Source organism: Oryctolagus cuniculus, chromosome 7, assembly GCF_964237555.1.
Source record: "Oryctolagus cuniculus chromosome 7, mOryCun1.1, whole genome shotgun sequence".
Classification (NCBI taxonomy): Eukaryota; Metazoa; Chordata; class Mammalia; order Lagomorpha; family Leporidae; genus Oryctolagus; species Oryctolagus cuniculus.
The window spans coordinates 3,679,781-3,703,318 of record NC_091438.1 but is presented as its reverse complement, the minus strand read 5'-3'; the positions used below and the strand labels follow the sequence as shown (position 1 = coordinate 3,703,318).

Below are 23,538 nucleotides of genomic sequence, written 5' to 3'. Positions count from 1 at the left end.
TGCTCTTTCATGCTCTAAAAGACATAATTTACACAATGAAGTAAATAACTGCTTTAGATCACTAGAGCTGAACTTTAATAAGTTGCCACCTCCAACACACAAGTCATCTGAAGAAATTAATGGTTATCCAATATGAAAGAAATTATTCAGTTCCTGCTGGAAGGATCAACCCTAATATATTTATGTCAGATCACTGGAAACAGTATGAACTTGATACTTGAGGCTGTCATTAGGTATTTTTAGAGCAGATGAATTTATCTGGTATGCTGGTTGTGGGTTACTACAATCTTTAAAGGTGACTACTCGTCAGATTTGTTTGTTTCTCAAGGGTTTTTATGCCCTAAAAATCTGGCAATGCATTCCTATGTTCACAGTTATAATTTATTTGAAGTTTTGAGCCCATGTTTGTAAATTGGCATGGCCCCGAGTCAGCACCTTGGCACCGATTCATGGATGTCAAACTCTGGTGTGACCTGCCGGCATCTAACAGACACTCACAAGAGGTGCATCTGTATTATGTTCACAATCTAGGTTTAATTGATTTTAAGCCTTCACAGAGACTGCAGATGGTCCCTTCGGAGGTCAGACTCCCTCGCATTTAGTCTTGAGGCTCCAGTTAACTCTGCTTGTCCCGTGCCCTTTTCTCCCTCCTACCCAGCCCCCACAGCACTTAGCTACCTTCCAACACCGCCTCCCATTTGGACTCAGACCCCACCTCTTCAGGAAGCCTCCTCTGGTCATGTCCTGCACGCTGAGCTCTGCTCACCTCTAGGGTGCCTGTTCAACCTACCTCGAGCACTCTTTATTGAAGACGTCAGAACAGATAGGCTTGTGCTGCAGTCACACATGTCTGTCTTGTCTGCTAGCTGATTCGTCCATGAAGGAAGAGGCAACTTTTGAGATCCTAGACTAGTTTTGCTATCTGTTCAAGGGTGAATCTTGGGCAGGAAATAGAAATCCTCAGTTGGGAGTTACAACCAGCCTGGCAATCTTTCCTGCAAAGGGAATTTCTTGTGGCTTTATTAAATGCAAAGAAGAGAAACATGGAAGGTTATAGGAGTCTTCAAGAGGAATAACTGAATAGCAAACGGGCCCATGCTGTTCTCCAAGCTCAAGAAACACAGAAGAAAAATAGTCATTAACGATAGCAAAAGGTCAGACTCTTGGAGGAAATTCTGGCCAAAGTGGTAGAGATTAATTAGGAATCCATTATTTATATCCTATGAACTTCCAAAGGACACAGACAGCTGATGGAGCAAAACTGTGGTGCCTCCTACCAAGTTACAAGTCTAGAAATACAATTCAGGCCTTAGCTTGGCTCTAACTCACTGTGTGTACTTGGGCAAATCATTCCCATAATTTAAGCCTCATCTACAAAATGGGAATAATCCACGGACTATTTCGAGCATTGCAAGGGGCCAAATTCACATACATACATGCCCATGCATATGTGTGTGCACACTAAGTCCTCTGCAGATTTTAAAATTTGTCTATAAAAATTGGACAGTGTCTCACCTAAACAGGATTTCTATTTACCAAAAATCATGGGGAACCTTAGGTCATGCATCATAAAATTCTAGAGCAAATGTTCTCCAAAGTGTCTCATGCACACCACCATGGGTACATGAGTATACCAGCTGATTTTGGGTGGCTCCCAAAGAAATCTTTGAAATTTTATGTTACATCTGTGAGACAATGCTTACTAGAAACAAACATAGCTAGCTCATCAAACATGAATTCCTGGACATTGTGCTTAAGGCTGGACAAAATATTGTATTAATTTTTAAATAGGAAATAAAGTAGCCCTAGCTACCTAAAAAGAAATAGTTACTCCAGTGGTAACATCTGCCCCGCCCCTACCAGCTGCATTGTCAAGCGGGAATTCAAACCTGGTGAGGTCCACGGTCACTTCCAGTCGTGGGATTTGTATCTCTCCTGGGTATAACTCCCTTGACTGAGAGTCAAGACCCCACTTTTCGGATAAAGGAGTTGCTCTGAGGGCAGGTCAATTAAAGTTCCCCCAGACAGTACAAGACAGAGCCAGAGGACAAGACTCGAAGCCAAATTCCACATCCTGGCCCCTGTGGCTCCTGCAATCCACAGTGCCACCAAACCTCGAACATGCTGGGCTGACTGTGCATGCCAAGAAATGAACGTGGGTCCCACAGGCCTGAACCAAAGACCCCCCCTGCAGATGCGCAGGAGCAGATACATCAAGGTGCACACGGGGCAGTGGGAGGGAGCCAGCCCCATCCTGGCCATACCTCATCCACGTCCAGCTGAGAGCTCGGGGCCAGCCATGGAGTCCTGTCTGCGGGGAGCTTCTGCCCTCCGGTTCTTTTCAGAAACCTGACAAGCCCAATAAAGGCCCAGTGCTGATGCAGACCAGCCTGCCCTGCCTTCTCCCAGCAGCCCTGCGCTGCCGCGGCTGACACAATGGGGCCGGCTGGAATCACATTACACCCTCGTCTTCCATAATTACCCTCTTTCTCCAAGTGACAGAGCATCCCAACGGCGGGGACGGAACTATTTTTAACTAATTCTAACTTTAAAAAAAAAGGCACAAAAAAGAGTGTCATTTTCCACGGATATGTTCTGGCTTATGAATCACCCTTAGGGACAGAGCAGAACCAAGATAGGTGGAAGCGAGAAAATCCAAACAGAGCGCTGGCCACGCCCCATCACCCTGGCTTCCTGCCCAAGGGCCTGACACTCCTCTCCCCTGTCCTTTCTACCCCCCCCCAGTATTTGTCTCTTTCAACCCTTCCTGACTCTAGAAAACAAGAGGGAAGAGGCCGGGTTTCAATGTGGGCACTTCCGGCTGCTTCTCTCCTTCCTCTTCCTCTCCCCGATCCTCCTGGTAGGGGATCCAATCAGGGAGACAGGATGATATTGATTAGATTCAGGAGCTGAAGACCACACCCCCCAGCCGCTAGGGGATCTCACCTGTATCCACCCACCTGTCAATCAGTATGCAACCACGCCCCCTTTGGAAGTGACTAAGAGCCATGGAGCACCCCGGGTCCCCCCTGCACCTCTCCCCTGTGCTTCCTGCGCCCCATCCATTTTGTGGGCAGCTCCTGCCGGCCTCGCTCCTCTGTAGACTCCCGCAGGTGGCCCTGGTCTGACTCTGAGATTCCGGTATGGAATTTTCCGTTTGCCATTCTTAGGCCCCTCTCCCGGAGTAGAGCCCTTACGTTCCTGTGCTCACTCTAAATAAATCCTAAACCTTGCCATGTTGTCTGCTTCATCTGAGCCGGCATTTAGAATTCTTGTCTAAATAAATGGCAAGGACCCCAAAATATTAATTTTAGCTTATGCTGGCCGATAATACTTCCTCCCGTCCCATACCCACTCCCGTGGCCATTCTCTTTTTCCCTTCTGTCTGTGAAAGGCAACAGCTCACAGAATATTTTTCTATAGCCTTCAAAAAAAAAAAAAAAAAAAACTCTTAAAGGTGAACAAACAAAGCCGGGGGAGTGTGTGCCAGAGGAGGGGAGGGGATGGAAAGTCGCTCAGGAACAACTTTAGGGGGGCCATGGTGGCTTCCTGGAGCTCACTATCTTTGTATTAAACAATGGAAAGAAAGCAGACAAGTTCTCATCACTCTCCACAGCAGGGGTGACCCAAGCCCCCTGCAGGAGAGGCACGCACACCTCCTGAATGCAGCCTGGAGAGCCCTGCTGTTGTCCGCCTCTTACAAATTGCTGGGAGACACCCCCGGTGCTGGCCATGATAATTGTATTGATAAGGCAGCTGAGTGGAGGAAATGAGCCAGTGGAACTGCCCGGGCTTCTTGAGTATCGATCTATCGAATAACCGCGACTCTCTTGCACCCGCATTTGCAGGGTCATTAGCTATCTGTCTTGCTCACCACTGAGTGCCTCCCCAGTCGCTGGCTGCGACCTTCCCCTTGGATCTGGGCTCTCCCCCCCTCCTGCAGAGTTCTGCCCTCTCTCGCCAGCCTGGCACTTGTCCAGGTTCTTTCCCCGTCTTCTCTGCTTCCTCTCCCCTCTCTGATTCTCCCACCTGTTCCCCTGCCTTAGTCCACTTTTCCAGAGCGGCTCCCCAACAACAGGAATGCATCTCTCGCCCTCCTGGAGACTGGGAACTTTGGAGTCTGCTGAGGGCAGCTCTCTTGTTATCTGGTGGTGGCATTCACGTGTGTCCTCTCAGGATGGGGGGGAGGGGGCTCCCTAGGGACCCTTATCCCATTCCTGGAGGTCCACTCCGGAAGGCCCTGTCACCCTGGGGCTGAGCATTTCAACCCAGGAATTAGGTGAGGCGGGAGGCCCAACTCTTCGGAGCACAGCACCACCGGCTTATTTCTTTAACTGGCCCATCTTAGTTCTGGTCCTGGAGGCTTACCCTTCTGGTCTGATCACTCATCTGAGACACCAGAAGACAGTGAGGGGAGGAAGCTGGGCTCGTCGCCCTGAGCCTCCCAGGTCGCCTTTGGAGACAAAGATTTAGCGCCTGTCTCACACCTGCATCTACAAAGGCAGGGCACGGGCCTACGGCAGCACTCCCAGATATGCCACGGCATCAGGCCAGGCCTTGCTCAGGGGAAGTTGTGGGTAGGAGGTTATGGGGGAGGAAAGCCGCGATAATCCAAAAGTTGTACTCTGGAAATTTATAGTTATTAAATAAAAGTTTAAAAAAAAATGTGCCCTCCATCATCACTGAAAAGTGCCAAAGAAAGAGAGCGCCTGCAGAACAGTCAGCGTTCTCCGAAGACCAGAGCAATGGGAGGCGGGCCTAGGGATGGAAGCCAAACAGGAAGTGTGCAGAAACCCAAGCAGAAAAGCCTCTGAGATAACCAGTGACTGACACGAGCTTAGCTGAGGGCACAGCTATCAAGAAGGCGTTTAGTACGTGGGGTTTCACTGCCCTTCCCCCTTCAGCACTCCTGCAGTGGAAGTGGGAAAGGGGCGTGTCTTGTCATTCATCCACCCTCTTTCTCTGCCTTCTCAAGAAGACCAGAGTGAGAGAGAAGCAGAGAGGCTGTGGTGTGGTGACAATGGCTGGGCTGACCTGGATGGGACACAGCAGAGAGGCTGTGGTGTGGTGACAATGGCTGGGCTGACCTGGATGGGGACACGGCACAGCAGAGAGGCTGTGGTGTGGTGACAATGGCTGGGCTGACCTGGATGGGGACACGGCACAGCAGAGAGGCTGTGGTGTGGTAACAATGGCTGGGCTGACCTGGATGGGACACAGCAGAGAGGCTGTGGTGTGGTAACAATGGCTGGGCTGTCCTGGATGGGACATGGCAGAGAGGCTGTGGTGTGGTGACAATGGCTGGGCTGTCCTGGATGGGATGGCAGAGAGGCGACACTGAGGCAGTTTCTGGGGAAATGGTTGGTATTCATGGAGAAAAATCTGAAGCTAAAAGTCATGGCTGTCGGAAGTCCTAAATCTGAACCCAGGAGAGAGTATTGATGTGCGTGAGCGCAAGGTTTCTTGTGAGAGCAGTATGTGGCCGCTCATTAAAGCTGGCTGAAAAACAGCAGCTAAGAGCACAGACTCCGGTCAGCAAGATCTGGGGTCAGCCTTGGTTCCTCCTCTCATTAACTGTGCAATCTTAGTCACGTCCCTCAGCCCTTCCTGGAGCTCATTTTCTTCATCTTAAATAATGGAAATGAAAAAGAGAAGCTCTCATCACAGAAAAATCATGATGGAGCCCTACTGGTTGTCCACAGCAAGGCTGAGCTGACTGATTGATGCCTTTGCTGGCTGATTGGTGCCCCATTCTGATTGGCTATTGCCTGAGCTGCCATACATACCCTGACCCCTAAATAGTATCCCTCTCTAGTTTACAGGGTTGTGGTGAGGAATACATTTTTTAAAAAAATACAAAGGTAATGATTAGCTTGGCTTAATTACTTTTGGCATTTGTCATGGGTTGAATTATGTCCGCCAATGAAAAAGGTTAACTCCTAACCTCCAGGACCTCAGCATGTGACCTTACGTGGAATAGGGGCACTGCAGTTTTCACTAGCTGAATTAAGAGGTCACTCTGCATAGGTGGTGGCCTCAAGTCCAACGCGACTAGTGTGATTATAAGATGGCCACATGAAGACAGAGGGAAAACACAGCATGAAGACGGAAGCCAAGACTGGAGTGGTGGATCTACACACAGAGGAATGCCAGGGGTTGCCGGCCATCAGCAGAAGCTAGGACACAGGCAGGGAACAGATCCTCCCTTGGAGCCCTGTGAAAGAACAAACCCACGGACATCTTCAGCTGGGACTTCTAGCCTCTAGAAGACTAGAGTGCTATGGTTTCAAGCCACTCCATTGTAGCAATTTAACTGTGAATGTACAAAGTAACAGGGAAGAGAAGACCTTAATGTTAATTTAGTCCAATCTTTTGTCTGATGCTTGAAAACCCTTTGGTACCTGAACACCACTAGCGACCAAGAACTCGGTTCCTATCAGAACCACCCACTCATCGCACTGCTAGAAAGGCCATTCCTCACACTGAGCCACACATTTGCTTCCCTGTAGCTTCCTCCCTGGGACATTTTGCCACACAAGGTCTGACCCCTTGATGTCAAATGCTTCGCACCCATTGAAGAAGCCATGCTCTTGCACAGAGTTTCAGCAAATGCAGTTTCTTCTGTGTGGAATGAGTTTTTGCCTCTCTACCTAAGAAATCCAGTAAAATCGAGTTCAATATTATCTCCTGAGGGACGAGGCGATGCAGTTGGAAAAAGCAGTTCCAAATCCATGCTTCAGAAATGGAAGGGTTATTTTCCTCTGTCACTGCACGTCCACCATCAGGTGACAGGGAAACTCTGTGTCCTCATCAATGAGGGGCCCAGGCTGAGCAAGCACCATCTAGAGCATGGCCAGTCATCACGGGAGGGAGAAAGGCCTAGAGGGGTCTCCACTCAGTAACTGGACCCACCAGCCCGAACACGACACAGTCATTTCCTCTCACAGCTCGCTGGCCAGAACTAGTGATATGGCCTCAGCTGACCTAGACAGGACTGGGAAATGTGGTCCTACCACGCTCCTGGAACACCAGGCCGGAAGTACTTGGTAAACAGCACTGGCCTGCTCTTTGTCACTGTCCGTGCTGCCTTAGCTGAGTTACTGGGACCATCTGCAGTTTCTCAGGGTATTTTGCATATGTGTTAGTGAGGTTACAGCATTGCATTGTCATTATATTTACCCAGAGTTCTTGCAGGCCAGGGACTACAAGTGTACTGGGTACTTGCTATGTGGCTGCATGCGTGGGCAGTGGCCACAGGGCCACAGTAAAGGCCCAGGTCCTTCCAGTGGTTTACGAGGCCATACCTGCTCTTTCCATCACTGTTCCTCTGACCTCCTCTCCCCATCTCTGCCCCCAGCTGGACCCCAGCCACACTATCAACCAAACTCACCAGGCCAGCTCCCGCCTCCGAGGCCTTGCACCTCCTGTTCCCAGTAGCAGGGCTGTGCCCCTCTGCCACCTGCTTGGCTCACCACCTCATTTCTGACAGCTCTGCTCAGCTGTCGTCATCAGAGAAGGCTTTCTCGACCATGCTCTATAAACCATCAACATGACCCCCTGCCCTGAGAACCCCCCAGCTTCCTTACCTTCATTTCTCCACGGCAGTTACCACTGTCTGACACAAGCACACACACGTGTGTGTCTCCTTGTCGTATAGTGAACATCATATAATACGTCTTACGTAATGTATGATGATATACCTCTGATACACCTGATCATCTGCACTGCTTGTTCACTGTCCGTTCCTCGCCCCCACCCTGCTGCCCACTCACACACTTGAGCAGGACCTCCGAGAACAGAGGTGCCAGCCTGTAGCAGATACTCAGTAAGTACCTGCCACATGAATGATATAGGAGCAAATGTGTCTCCTGACTCTTTGGGTCGCTGGACAGAAATGCTGTCTCCCTCCCTCCTCGTACGATGAGATCGGAGTCCCTTCAGCGTCCCAGCCACCCACAAGGGGGCAATGATCCGTGCAGGTCAGAGCAGAGCCACCCCTGGCTTGTCCCTGAGTCCATATTTCAATCACTAACACCTAAATTTAAGCAAGAGTTGGGGGGGGGGGTTATAACACTCGCACTGTATCTGACGCATAGTAAATTCAGTTCTTGACTAAAGTCCTGTTTGTTTTTACCCATAAAGCCGCACCTTTCCCTCTCTATATAATTTGGTAGTCGTTGTTTTGGACCTACGAGTAGGACCTAACGTTTTTTTCCTCTTTGCTTCATTGCCATTTGTCCTCCTTCTCTTTTATAATGTTATTTATTCTTTCACTTATTTACTGATTATCTACCATGTGTAAGAGGCTATGATAAGTGTTATGTGTTTTACAATTCCCAGAAATGAAAAGTCACTCAGCGATGTTAACATAAATCAGATAGACAAACTTGGTTCAGTAGAAGATGACCAAGGCCTCTCCAGGTGCGAATGACTGGCAGCAGAGCCTTGCCTGGGGAGCGTCCCATGACAGAGGGGCAGAAGTGGCACTCCAAGGATGCAATGCCAGGAGCACCTGCCCTTGGGGAGGAGTAGAGCCTCGGGTGACAGGGGTCTCGGGAAGAGCCTACAGTTACTAGGGACGCTTGGTTCAGCTTTAACTCTAAGGTTGCTTGGCCTCTAGATGTGACCAATTCATCCCCACTCCCACATCTCTCCAAGGACTTCACCCATCTTCGGACAAGGATATGTTAAGGATTGAGATTTCCTACTGTCCATGGATAGATGAGATGTGTCTTAGTTCCAGCAATTTCAGGGCAGCTCTCGAATGGGGAAGAACTAGAACAATTATTCTATTTATCTGAAAACCATATATATATATATATATATATATATATATATATTAGTTAATGCTGGGTACTAGGTCCATAGTCACCAGCTAATGACTCTACCATAACTCCAACCCTATAAGGTAGATACCTTCATTTTCTCCATGCTATAGATGGGGAAACTGAGGCACAGAAAGGTTGGGTTTTTATTTTTTCCATTGGTCTTCCCACAGCTAGAAAGTGAACGTGCTGAGGTCTGAGCCTGCACAGAGCAGCTGAGGAGACCACGGTCTCAACAGCTCTGCTGTTCTCTGCTTCGACTTCATAATGGAAACAGACACAGATTATAGTCATAGTTAATATAAGAGTGAGTAATAAGGTATGGTGTATATTATCATCAATAATACAGGATACGCCTAATAAAATCAACCCTGAGACATGGTACAGGATTGAAACTGGAGAGAACTCTGAAAACCTTGGGAATAATGGAGGTGATCAAATGAATTGAAGGATTCCACCTTTTGCTCAGAGCAATACTAATTCATCTATTTATTCTTCCTTTCATGCATTTCATCCATTTATTCAACAACTATGTACCAAGCATTTTCACTGTCTTACACACACAGTCACAGCTTAGGGATCCAGGCAAAAGACATTTATGGTCTAGCATGGTAAGTATTATATGGGGGGGGGGGGCTCACAGAAGAATGAGAGACTAATTCGGGGGAACAGAAGATAGGCAGGAGGGAACAGATGACAGAAGGATGCTACATGGAGGAAGGAAGATTGAATGTAGCCCTAGAAAAGTTTTTTAATCTCAGTATCCAAGAAAAGAAACTGGAATTTACTGTCTCCATCAGATAACAAGAGAAAATTAAACACATTTTCAAGAAAGGCACTGAGCATAGTGGTTAAGAACACGGGCCTTGGGGGCCGGCACTGTGGCTTAGCGGGCTAAGCCACCACCTGCAGCGCCGGCATCCCATATGGGCGCCAGTTCAAGTCCCGCTGCTCCACTTCCAATCCAGCTCCTTACTAATACACCTGGGAAAGCAGTGGAAGATGGCCCAAATGTTTGGGCCCCTGCAGCCACATGGGAGACTCAGAGGTAGCTCCTGGCCCCAGCCCCAATGTTGCAGTCATTTGAAGAGTGAACCAGTGGGTGAAAGATCTCCCTATGAATTTTAAATAAATAAGTAAATCTTTAAAAAAATAGGCTTTGGAGTCAGTTGGGCCTGCACTCAAATTTTAACTGCTGCAGAACTGTCTCCACCACTAGTATAAGAGGGGGTGACCATAAAACTCCGGCCTAGGATTTTCCTGAGGGTCAAGTGCAAACGCGTGTGAGGTGCACAGCACAGTCTGCACACTGGACACACTCAGTACGTGTTCCTGATCATGCATTCCCTTTATTGTACACTCACGTTTACTCTCTCTTGGTCCCCAGCCCTCAGCCTTGTTAGCAGCCTTAACATTTACCTTTAGAGTTAAACTTTGTGAGTCTCTTTTTCTCTTTTACTTCAGGAATCAAAAGAGAATAGAATTTCTGCAAAACTGATTTACATTGCCATGAATTTATTGTGCTCCATGGTTCTTGGTGACAAGATAACCAACAGAGGAGCTAATTCATTATTTTAGCAATTTAAACAAGACCTCAAGAGAAAGGCACCCTGTGGTCACAGAGCGCTGGAACTCCACTAATGAGAAGATTAAAGGAAAGTTCGGCTCACACAGTTCCAGATAATCACAAATGTACCCAAGGATTAATACCAATCACAAATACCCGGAACTGTATTATGAGCCTGGTTGGTTGTTCTGAATTTAACCTGTATTGAACAGATGAACTTAGAGGAGTTAATGAAGACGTTACTTGGACGTGACTGGTGGAGCCCCTTCATAATTAGTATCTGGGGAGATGCGACAGTGCACATGGGGCTCCCTGGTCCCCTTCCTCCTACTTCTCACCCAGATGGGAAAGGAAGCTCTGCGTATCCGCAGAGGGTTGGCCCACCCCCAGAGCCCCCACCCCGGGTCCAGCATGTCCTGGAGAAACCCACCCTGGAAGCCACACTCATGTCTTCCACAAAAGGCTTTCAGGAAAGCACAGTGGCCTTCTGCAGACTCCATTCCAGGGACTCAGTCCTCAGGGGAACAAATCCCAGGCCTTCGTGACCCTGGCAGCCACTGGCCCTTCCCCACGTCCCTCTCCTCCATGACTCACAGCCCCTGGCTGCCCACGCTTAAGCTGTTTTAGGATTACGCAGTCACGGAACCACGGCACGTGTCTCAGAGGTTGCCTCGTTTCTCGGTTTCTCTTGCAGATTCTTGCAACTCCATGCTGTGTGCTGCAGGCCGGCCTTGAACTTGGAGCTCTGGAAGATGGGGGTGGAGGGGGAAACAGTGGCCCTGAAGAACATGCTCATTGGCGTCAACCTGGTCCTGCTGGGCGCCATGCTCAAGCCCTCGGAGTGTCAGCTGGAGGTCACCACGGAGAGAGTCCAGCGACGGGCAGTGGAGGGGGAAGGAGGTGTCGCCAGCTACAACACGTCCAGCAAGGAGCAGCCTGTGCTCTTCAACCACGTGTACAACATTAACGTGCCCCTGGACAGCCTCTGCTCCTCCTCCGGGCTGGAGGCCTCCGCCGAACAGGAAGTGAGTGCCGAAGACGAGACTCTGGCCGAGTACACGGGGCAGACCTCAGACCACGAGAGCCAGGTCACCTTCACCCACAGGATCCACCTCCCCAAAAAGGCCTGCCCGTGCGCGGGCTCGGCACAGGTGCTGCAGGAGCTGCTGAGCAGGATTGAGATGCTGGAGAGGGAGGTGTCGGTGCTGCGGGACCAGTGCAGCACCAACTGCTGCCCGGAAAGCGCGGCCACAGGTAGAGTGTGGGCTCCCAGGAGGGCAGGAGAGGGCTGAGCAGAGAGGGGGAAGGAGAGCCACGCGCCCCAGTGAAAGCCAGCCTCCCTTCACGGGGCCGTCAAAGGCAAGCTTGCCCGAGTCTGCAGCTCCCGGTTAACACGAGTGTCTCTAAGATCTAAGCGCAGCCCTTCCCCGGGGAGCTGCTGCAGGACTCTCGGCGCTGCTTAGCCAGTCTGAAATACATTAACCTGATCCGGGGGATGAGGCAGGTACATCAACACAGCACCGTGGACGGCGAGCGGGGAATCTGATGTCTGATTTCATTCACCTTTGTTCTCAGAGGCTGCGGAACTGGTATCTGTTCACGTTAACCTGAGGGACGAGAGCAGGCAGGAGCTCCGTTCGCTCTGCCGCAGGCTTCCTCCCGTCTGAGTAAATGATGGTCCTCGCGCTCTCGGAGGACCTGTCCCCACGTTCTCCGCCAAGACGGAAGTTTTATCCCCGGCCCCTCCATAATACACACGTGCATGTGTATGTAAGTGCACACAGACTTGCGTGCACACACACACACATGCACACGCCTTCTCATGCGCACACACTCACAGAGCTTATTCTAGCCCCCAGAAGGCTGAACGGTCAGGAGATCTGCCTCCAGCCTCACCCACGTCCCTAACTATATACTTAGGAGTTGCTCTCTTTACCGCTCCGGAAGACATGATGGAGTCTTCAGAGCCAGACTTTCTGAGTTCGAATCCCGACTCTGCTACTTCCTAGTTTGTGACCTCTGCAAGATGCATGACCTGTGCCTTCTTTTCTTGTCCACAAACGGTGGTAGAAAGAACATGAAGGAGTAACTGAATATAAAAGCTCATATTCAGATGAGACCCTGGCTTCCAGTAAGTGCCGCATAAGCAGTAGTGAGTGTTCACGGATCCCGGGGGCAGGAATCCTCTTCACTTTGGAACCGCACAGTTAAGTTCTTTGGGGAGAGGCATTTGTCATACAGCTTAGACTTGAGTGTTCCCCTCTATGGAGTCCAAGCTCTCAAGGCTTTCCCGGGAATGAAAGCAGGAGGTAAGAGGAGCGAAATTTTCCCGTTCTGTGTGGCCATAGCTCCACGGGGGCACGTGGCCGGTCTTCAAGTATTGGAACATTTCATGGGGTTTTCTTATCTCCTTCAGCCAACACTATGGGTAAAACAATCAGGAGGATGGGAGAGCAAGTCCAGGTGCTCCTGTTCTTCAGTGAGGATGGTCAGGTCAGCTCATCTCTTCAATGGAGTTGGAGAGTCGGGTAGTCTCCGGGCAGGCCACCATGGACACGGACTGCCTGCAGCTCAGGAGACAGGCTTCTTTAGAAGTGGGCTTTTTACCAGCCCCCCTCCAGAGTCCCTGGCAGATGTTAGAAGATCCACATGGAAGAGCTAAGTTAAGCAGTGTCAGTGCGGTAGCTTTTCAGGCCACGGGGGTTCCGTGAAGTAGCAGAACGAAGTCCCTGGACTTCAACAACTCAGGGCCAAGTGCAGAGAGAAACGGGAAGCCAGCGCTCAGTTTGCATCTGTTTAGTTCGTGCTAGACAGACACATGAACCCCTGTAGCTACACCACAGAAAGGCTGGGGCAAGGAGGCCTGACAGACTCACTGCAAGCGGTTAACTGAAGGAGGCTGAGGATGTGGGAAGCCTTCTTAGTGGCCCTGGCATGGAGGTTTGTGAAACAGTGGAACGCCTTGGCATGTCCAGAGAGACGGGAGGGGCCTGGAACTTACACGTCCTGGGGACAGCCCCGACCTCATGATAAGGTGTGTCCTGTACTAGCACCCTCTGCTGCCCGGAGCCCACCTAACCTGCCTGAGACTTGCTGGGTGACAAACCGTGGCTTAGGCACCTTGGCCCCCAGCCCTCCCCCTGTCCCCGTCAGCAGTTCCTGGGGACACCTTCCAGCAGGTCACTTAGTGCCAGTCTCCATCCTAAGTTACACTTCCAGGGACTCAGCCTAAGTTACCCTGAACCCGAACTGGGGGAGAAGGGACCGGATCTCGTTCACTTTGCCCCAGCACCATGCTAGGCACAGAGAGCCCACCCTGCGGGGGGAGGGGGATATTCATTGAATTAGATGCGTGTGCCAAACTCTGCTTTGCTCGACTCCCACGCGGCACAAATGTGACCAGAAGATGAGTGGAGGTCCCTGCCCTCCCCCCTCTCCCCTCCCCAGCAGCACTTCCGGGAGACGCCACTGCTGCCCTTTGACCTTCTCCTTGACCATTCCAGGACAACTGGACTCTACCCCTCACTGCAGTGGCCATGGCAACCTTAGCCTCGAGTCCTGCGGCTGCATCTGCAATGAAGGCTGGTTTGGCAAGAACTGCTCAGAGCCCTACTGCCCGCTGGGCTGCTCCAGCCGGGGCGTGTGTGTGGATGGCCAGTGCATCTGTGACTCTGAGTACAGCGGGGACGACTGCTCCGAGCTCCGGTGCCCGACAGACTGCAGCTCCCGGGGGCTGTGTGTGGACGGGGACTGTGTCTGTGAAGAGCCCTACACGGGCGTGGACTGCAGGGAGCTGAGGTGCCCCGGGGACTGTTCGGGGAAGGGGACATGCGCCAACGGCACCTGTGTATGCCAGGAGGGCTATGTTGGCGAGGACTGCGGCCAGCGGCGGTGTCTGAACGCCTGCAGTGGCCGCGGACACTGCCTGGAGGGGCTCTGCATCTGTGAGGAAGGCTACGAGGGCCCTGACTGCTCGGCAGGTAGGAAGGGGGGACTCTGGGCATTTGGCAAGGGTGGTCCCACAAACCGGCTGATGTTCCGGGGACCTGAAAACGCCAGGCGGAATGAACCCCCACTGAGTGGCACTCATTTGCTTTCTGATGAGACAGATTGGAGGGGGGAATCTGAAAAGGTCAAGTTCAGGCTAGAACCTGGGTCTTTATTCCTGAGAATGGAACCAAGGAATGGCTTCATTATGCCAACTCCCCACTGTCCTTGAGGTGGGGCAGGCAGAGGGAGACCACGGGGCACACCTGAGACAGAGCTGTTCTCTAAGCCGTAGGCCTTCCGGGAGTTCCACCTGCACACAAGTCCCTCCCTCACCTGTGTCACATCCCAGGGACACCCCCTTTACTGTGCTACTTGCAAAGGGCAGAGGGCTCTGGGAGACTCTCCGCTTGGAGCTCACAGAGTGGAAGGGGCCGCTGATTTAGGAAATGACCTAGCACCACATGGAGAAAGTGTTTGTGGGCACGGAACTAAATGTACGCAGGAGTGACACACTGGAAGTGCTGATCAGCAACGAGCGTTCTAGCAATTAGTGCAGGCTGTTAAAAGCATACGACTCATGTTGTTCCCGATGACTACACAGCACACTGGAACCAGCCCCTTAAGTAATTCGCACTGTGGAATCCATCCCCTTTGTAGGTGATGTCCTAAGGTGGTTTCTAAACCCAACAGTGAGAAAAACACCAGTCTCACACTGTGGCGTCTTCTATTTTGTTTTCCTTTTTAGGCCCCACATCAGGTTATTTTCACGGTTTCCCTATTATTCATTCTCTTTTGATTAAATCAGCAACTGTTGCTGATGCATTTGCTTGTGTTTTAAGCAGTACAGACTAAGTAGTTGATCCTTTCCATTTAGGTCGCGGAGTGCCCACTGGAAAAATTTAGACAAAAACAAACAAGCAATTTAAAGCTTCTAATTGAGTGAGTCTAGGAATTTTCTGATCAGTATCTGACAGTTGTTTGCGGGGTAAATCCTGAGACACCAGCCTCACGCCTCCCCTCCTCCTCCAGCATTATCCATTGATTCCCACCCTCCTGGCAAAGCAAGCATCCTGTCCACGTGACTTCAGCTGAGACTCTTTTCAAAGATCAATGGCTGTAATGAAAAGCAAGCCAATAATGCACTGCTTCGGAAAAACATTTCATATTCCTTAATCTGTCTTCCATATTCAGTCATGTCATTTAGCCTCCTCATTTTGCTTGCTTTCTAAAAATACCGTCGTTCTACCAATTGTTGCAATGCAAAGTTCCTGCCGAAGTTAAAGCCTCCTTATTTCTGATTCCTGAGTCCCCGGGAAGCAAGACTGAAACAGGAGCAGCTGCATCAGGGGGTGAGGCTCCAGCTGGAAGCTGCCGCGGCTTTTCCGCAGCTGCTGCGTGGACTTCCTCGTTGATGTTCCTCCAGAGCGCACGAGCTTCCCTGTAGGCTCCATCCTGGTTGGCCTGCACCCCCTGTCAAGTGCATTTGACCCGCTTTTCTAGAGGAATGGGTTCAGATGCAAACGAAACCTTGATCTGATCCAGGGCACCAGCTGACCCAGAGAAAGCTCCTCCTGGCCACCTCGGGGAAGACACAGCAGCTGCTGGAGTAACCATGACGGGGCTGAGTCCAGTCCGTGGGCACAGGTGCCCTCGGTCTGCTCGAGGAAAAGCCTTCTGTAGGCCAGGAGCAGCGACTTCACAGGTTCACGTGCATGTAGGAGGGCAGCTGCATAATCTCCATCTGTTTCCATAGCAACCCTGGAGCCATTACTCATGGCAGGATGTACCGCTCTTAATGCCTGCCTTTTAAACCGAGTGCCTCAGGTCTCTCCTAGAGTAGTATCTAGGTCATTAGCTAAAGTGCTACTTGGCTTGCCCTTTGTGAAAAGACTGTAGGCGATGGGGCTATTTACCCATGTTGGACGTTTCTGGCCAGGTGCACACAGGACAACACTGCTGCCCCACTGCCTCCAGGCGTAAGGAGATGAGAGAAGGGTTAGGAAGGTGAAAACATGGAGAGTCATAAAATGTGCTCCCTTGGAGGTCACTGCTTCCTCTTTGGCAGGGGCAGGGGAAACAGCTGCCCGTTGTGCGGATTTCATTCTGAGGCCCCCTAGGTCCCGACGGCGGAAATGCCATTTAACAGTGTCAGCAGGTGCCACCACGTTTGACCCCAGCCTTGATCTTTGCTCTTTTATGCCAGGGGACAAAATTTCAAGCTTTCTGCCTCTGTTCTGTGTCTACGTAAAGGCAATGGAACAAAAATTCATGCATAGGAGCACTTAAAACAGGCCTTAAAAAGAAGCTACTCCAGGCTTCTCGTTTTTACAGATTTAAAAATCAGCAGTTCAGGAAGACAGAGATATTTTCTGAGAGCCAGGCAGCTCATTAATGGTGGAGTAAGAATGAGGACCCTGATCTTCTACCTATGTCTGGCACTCTTTAATCCTCTCTGAGATGCTTAGTAGAACAGAATTGGAAAATAAAAACTTTAAACCCAAAGAAGTAGCCTTTTGCCATGAAAACCCAACAGTTGGCCGGCGCTGTGGCTCAATAGGCTAATCCTCCGCCTTGTGGCGCCGGCACACCAGGTTCTAGTCCTGGTCAGGGCGCCAGATTCTGTCCCAGTTGCTCCTCTTCCAGGCCAGCTCTCTGCTGTGGCCAGGGAGTGCAGTGGAGGATGGCCCAAGTGCTTGGGCCCTGCACCCCATGGGAGACCAGGAGAAGCACCTGGCTCCTGGCTTTGTATCAGCGCGGTGTGCTGCCGCAGCGGCCATTGGAGGGTGAACCAATGGCAAAAGGAAGACCTTTTTCTCTATCTCTCTCTCTCTCACTGTCCTCTCTGCCTGTAAAAAATTTAAAAAAAAAAAAAAAAGAGTAAAACCCAACAGTATCAAATGATTCAAGGTAAGAGTAGGGAAGTGCATGTACCATTTGTCCAGAGCTGCCCCCAGCACAGCACAGAGCTAGCCCAAACTCCCGGTGAGTCAGCAGGACCAAGGAACCACCGGAGCAGGGTCTTGAGACAGTCCAGGAAGCTGTTCCCCTGTAAACCCATCAATAGCCGCCTCTGCCTGTCAGGACTGTGGCCAACCCAACTCCTGACACTCAGAACCGCCTGCCCTTCAGAACACACACATCACAGGACCTGACTCCACTGCGCGCACCACACAGAATGCAAGACTCATCCAAGATCTAGAAAGTGAACAGCACCATTCCTTGCAGACAGGCAGCTCTGATTTCTCCAGACACAGTTCATTCTTTTGTTAACAGCCTACTGTTCCCCCAGTTCCATGGTTGAAACCCTAAAGAAAGGAAGACGCAAAACACTGCACTCACCATGAATTCACTGACTCAGAGCCCAAGGCTCTTCTGTAGTTTGCTTTACAGTTCAGTGTTATCTCACCTTATAAGGACTCCTGACACCCAATGTGCACAGCTACTGCTGACTTACAGGGGAGACGGTGATGGACCCACGCTCAGAGTCCTCCCACCAGGAGTGACTGCCAGCACCGCTCTCCCAGACAGAAGTGAAGGCAGTGCAACCCCCAGCCTCAGGTCTCAAGCTAAGGCGCCAAGATAAGGGGGAAAAAAAAGTTCTGCTTCCAAATCCTAGAATGCTCTCCTTAGATCGCTCTCCATTGCCATCATTAGCTTCATTTTCCAGAAGAAGGAGCCATGAAGGGACACAGCAACTTATTCCAAATGCAACACGAGTCGTTGGGGACTTGGAATTTGAAACGGCCATTGCTGTCCTCTGGCAGGAGAGCCAGGCATAGGAAACCTGGAAGCAGTGGACAGCTGGAAGTAGCATGGCCAGACGCCACCTCTAGGGTGAGCACCAGTCCAGAGATCACACCTTGTGACACAGTCTGAATTATTCCTAATACAGTGCACTCGAAGGTGCTGTATATCAGCGAAAGGAGGCATTGGTGCACTACAACCCCTGTGCAAATGAGAGGAGAGAATACTGCCCCTGGAAGATCTATGTTTGAGAATCAGTTCTTCTGTGACCCAACTCCCTGACTTTTGGCACAGCTCTTAACTTGGGCCTCAGTTTCCCCATTTGCAAATAATAATTATAATAATAAATATGTCTACCCGAACTATCCCATAGGGATGCTATTAAAGGACTTTCACAAAATCTAGTTGGATGGTGTGTCAGAACATAGTGTTCACAATGTGAAAGGCTATGTAAATACAAAGTGGCATTATATAGTGGCCAAGAGGTTCTAGATGCATTCTGCCTGGGTTCATCCTAGCTTCTATGTTTTCTATGATCAATTTCCTCATCCATAAAATAGTGCTACCAGTAACACCCATCCCATTGTGTTGGTGAGAGGCTGAAATGGGATAATTCACGTACAAGTGGTTAGCAGTATGCCTGGTGCATAATAAATAATGTATTCATACAAAACACGGACAGGTCCTCTAGTTCAACACTTCTTGCCTGGTTAAGGAGTAACCCTGTACACATTCTACAGGCTGTCCCAAAATACACAGTGTAGACCAAAGCTTTAACAAAATCAGAATTATTTATAAAATACCATTTGAAGATTTAATCATTCACATTTTATTGATAATTCTTCAATTTTGCTTGTTTTTAAATACATTTTTAATTTTTTTGTTTCTGTCATCATTTGCCATCTTCGATCAGAGGAAGCTCTACTTTCTAGAATGTTTCATGCAGTGAATGGTTTGGGAAAAAAGCAGTCACAGCAAACGTCCAGCACAGCAAATGTGCGCTGCTAACTTCTGTCCCTGAGACTGGGGTCAGTGAAAGGGCCTCCCTCTTCTGCCTGTGCCAAGGACTTCAGGGTTCATCTGTGAGCACATGAAGGCCGGGCACTCCCCACCACAAGGCCCTGTGCAAAGCAGCCTGCCCATGCTTCCTCACTTACAAAAGTCAAAGAGTGGGGTCACCCAACAGAGAAATCCCAAACCAACGCCGCCCCTGTAGTCAGTCAATATATCCACTACATTTGAAGGTACTTGAAAAACTGGTTGCAAGATATCATTAAAAGATAAGTTTATTTTGCTGTAAAAATGAATTCTGTGCACCTGAGGGGTTTTCCAAAAGCGAATTATGAAAAAACTATGCATGGATTTGAAAATTTTTATGCACTTAGATAAATTTGGTTTAATTCAATTTTCCAGAAACTTTCTGAAGTACCCTCACAAAAATTTATAAGTTAATTCCCACCATCTAAATGTTGGCCTGATCTTTGGTTTTATCTATGAGCAGGTCCAATTACAGACACACTGAACACAGCCTCCTAATTGGTCTTGAGGGTTCAATTATTTAATGCCCACACCACTGGAGAATCCTCATTTCCCAAGTGAATCACACATGAAAGGCTGTTCCAATGTGGTTTAACCTCTGCGACTCTGTGTAGCGTTTAAGCCAGACAGGAGAGAAAAGCAAAGCTCTCAAGAGTGTTTCCTTATGGTCATCTCTAAGACAGAGGCCAATGAAAATTAGTTTTACACAGTTACATTTGTTTCAAAACTTTAGTGGTCTCCTGGCAGAAGGGCCTTTGAGTGTCTTCATCAGGTATCAGGACTGTTTTTGGCTTCTTAAATGTTGCAAGGTATCCAACAACAGTTCTTTAGCTCCACTTGCCAAATCAGATTGGCTTTCAAGGTAATCTGATGAGAGTCACTTACTAAACTACCCAAAGATTTGTGCTATGAAATAGCTAACAACTGGCTCTCTAAAGGGAAAAAAAGTCAAAAGCCCAGATTTGTGACATTTGCCAATTTCCACGGTGTCAATAGTCTCTCCATGGTCAATTTCAAACTGCCAGCATGACATCACAGAAAGTGGAGCCGCGGTGAGATGTGCAGAATAGAATTATATGGTATTTCCACCAGAGAGATAGCAACACGTGTAAAATTACCCAGGGGCACAGATAATAGTAAGAGTAGTATAATCATTGGAAAGTGGTGAGTTTTGAGTAATTATTACCTTCATTTTTAAAATGATTTACCTCGTTGTAAATTTAGAAGATGAAATCCTTAATAATGACTGTATTTAACAGCAGTCTTGCAAAATTCCTGAAAATTTGACAATGAGCTTTCCCAAGCCAGCAGGTCTCCTTCTACCAGGAAACCGCTAAAGTTTTGAAACAAATGTAGCTGTGTAAAACTAATTTTCCTTGGCCTCTGTCTTAGAGATGACCATAAGGAAACACTCTTGAGAGCTTTGCTTTTCTCTCCTGTCTGGCTTAAACGCTACACGGAGCCACCAGTGCCCCAGTAACACATGACACTGTGGAGACTGGGGTACCAAGAAGACTGAGAACCTGCCTCTGACAGGAGTTCCCATCACGCAAACCCGGAGCCCCGCAGCACCTACAGACAGGGCATGAGGTGGAGGGGGTGGGGTGTTGAGATGAGAACAATGTTGAGTCCAGGATGGGGAAGGCAGTCCTCTGAGCTCACGCTGTCTGTGTTGCCTCCCGGTAGTTGCCCCTCCAGAGGACTTGCGAGTGGCTGGTATCAGCGACAGGTCCCTTGAGCTGGAATGGGACGGGCCGATGGCAGTGACGGAATATGTGATCTCTTACCAGCCGGCGGCCCTGGGGGGCCTCCAGCTCCAGCAGCGGGTGCCTGGAGATTGGAGCGGTGTCACCATCACGGAGCTGGAGCCAGGTCTCACCTACAACATCAGCGTCTACGCTGTCATTAGCAACATCCTCAGCCTTCCCATCACTGCCAAGGTGGCCACTCGTACGTACCATCCCCCTGTCCTGCTCCATTTTCCCTTTCTCCTACATGAGTTCATGGGCATTCATGATAGTAGTGTCTTTTCTTAATTCTCCAGGGATGCCTACGATAGTCACAGCTGTTGAGGGCAAGAGCTTCAGACGTGACCCACTTAGGGCAGGGGACAGCATTCAAAAGGCACTTCTGATAAAGACAGTTTCCAAATTCAGGCAGCTCCCATGAATTATAGAACAAAAAGGACAAAAAGTACTTTAATTATTGAGTACTGACTTGTTATAAGCTAGACTCTGATTAAAAGTCCAATAAAGTATGAGACTTATACAGACTTCAAATCTGGGAAGGGATTCAAAGCCAGGAGATCGGAAATAGGACGCATAACAAGCCAGTGCTAAGTGGTGTGGTACAGACAGGAAGTGTGTAGCAGAGTGGGGGAAGGATCTTACTAAAACCACAGCTGGCAACATCTACTTCTCACACAGAGGTGACATCATTTCTTTATGGTCTTTCCCTTAGCAGAATATCTTGGTAGTCCACTTTAGTTACAAAACTTGAAACTCTAGATTTTAGTGCAAACAAATTCAATGGAAGGGAAAGAGAGACCCAGAGACGGAGAGCAACCAAAGCCACTCTCCATGAGAAATCTTTGTTCTTTACAAAAGGAAGGAGAACTCCTATATGTATGTATATTTTTATGCTTATTTAAGTGTAGAAGAAATAGAAAAGACTGCACAGCAATTAACACTGATGGCATCAAAGAGTGAAATGAGAAGACAGGAAAGCACACGTTTCCTTCTGTCTACACCTCTAGATTCTTAAATTTGTTACAGGAAGACTTGATTACTTTCGACTCTCAAAAGCCAAGGTGAGAAATTCAGGTGAGAAAATGTTCCAGTAGCTTGGGTGCTACATTGTACCTTGAGCACCCCAAATTATTTCAAAATCTACACACACACAAATGCCTTATGTGTGAGGCCTCTTGAACACATGGAAAAAAAAAAAAACCAGGGCTATGTCTGATGAAACTATGGAAAATAGTATGTCTAAAGGAGGTGAGGTGTGAGTGACATGGAGATTTGGACAGTCACAAGACACTGGAATAAGAAGTGGTTATGAGAGCCGGCGCCGTGGCTCAATAGGCTAATCCTCCACCTTGCGGCGCCGGCACACCGGGTTCTAGTCCCGGTTGGGGCGCCGGATTCTGTCCCGGTTGCCCCTCTTCCAGGCCAGCTCTCTGCTATGGCCAGGGAGTGCAGTGGAGGATGGCCCAGGTGCTTGGGCCCTGCACCCCATGGGAGACCAGGAAAAGCACCTGGCTCCTGGCTCCTGCCAGGATCAGCGCGGTGCGCCGGCTGCAGCGGCGGCCATTGGAGGGTGAACCAACGGCAAAAGGAAGACCTTTCTCTCTCTGTCTCTCTCTCTCACTGTCCACTCTGCCTGTCAAAAAAAAAAAAAAAAAAAAAAAAAAAAAAAAAAAAAAGAAGTGGTTATGAAAGTATAAGTTCTTCAACATGTAGCAAGCCCCTGAGTCAGTAAACAGAATTTATCACCAGGCAAAGGATAAGAAACTTGAGCCTGTTTTATGTAGGTCTCACATGTCAGGGTGCAGGGGCCAAAACAAATGCCCATAGGAAGACTTGGTCTTGAGGGCTTCACTTAAGCCCAGGACTTGAACAGCACTTTGGAGAGTACACAGATAGGGGCAGAAGTGAAGTCCTCTTGTCCTTTTGCTTTCCAGGTGACAAAAGCCCTGTTATACTAATGGACTGCCCCTATGAATGCTGCCTATTAGTACGTCTTTAGTTATCCTTGCTTATTTCCACCAACCCCACCCCCCCCTTTTTAACCCCTCTGGTCCCTGAGAGCTAGTTCTAAACATCTGCAGCGGTTGTGCGGAGAGGCAGGCTCCACCTGCTGCCCTCCCCGCCTTGCGTGGGGAGGAGTCACCACCTAAGAACCTGGCCCCACTCCCCTCTGTCACATGCACACAGGGCAAGGAGGTTTCCATCTCCCAGGCTGTTATGTCAGCTCAGGGCACCCCTCAGGCAAGCTCCCAGGTGACAAGGGCAAAATCAAGTAAACTCACAAGTGGGTTCAGAATCACCCCTGCCTTTCAACCCGGAAGGAGGAGAAACTGTCGGCTTTCCAACGGGAGAACCCTCGAGAGGAAAGCTGACATGGGCGCGGGCTCCCTGGAGAACTGAGAAAAGCCGCACTGTCGTATTGCAGGGCTGAGAACTGGAACGCCATCAGGACAAGCATACTTCACCTCACTAAACCTGTGCGTGTGTATGTGTATGTGTGGCTGGGGAGAAGGACTGGGGGAGAAACAGAGGCAGATCTAGAGAGGAGAAGAAATCCAGAGCGAGGAACGGCTGAGTGAGGAAGAGAGAGAAACTGGAGGAAAGGAGAGAGTGACACAAAGCAAAA

At 49.5% G+C, this 23,538-nt stretch overlaps 1 protein-coding gene across 3 annotated transcripts in view; it reads left to right on the top strand.

Annotated features, from left to right (window-relative positions):
• The window catches only part of TNR (tenascin R), a 432,700-nt gene that overhangs the window by 331,933 nt on the left and 77,229 nt on the right, over positions 1 to 23,538 (top strand). For 2 of the 3 annotated variants that reach the window (XM_070077161.1, XM_070077162.1), the window contains 3 exons: positions 11,087 to 11,646; positions 13,896 to 14,372; positions 20,851 to 21,114. In XM_070077161.1, the coding sequence (XP_069933262.1) occupies positions 11,145 to 11,646; positions 13,896 to 14,372; positions 20,851 to 21,114 (1,243 nt within the window). In that variant the 5' untranslated portion in view covers positions 11,087 to 11,144. The remainder of the gene's footprint in view (positions 1 to 11,086; positions 11,647 to 13,895; positions 14,373 to 20,850; positions 21,115 to 23,538) is intronic. The other variant, XM_070077163.1, reaches the window with a different exon arrangement.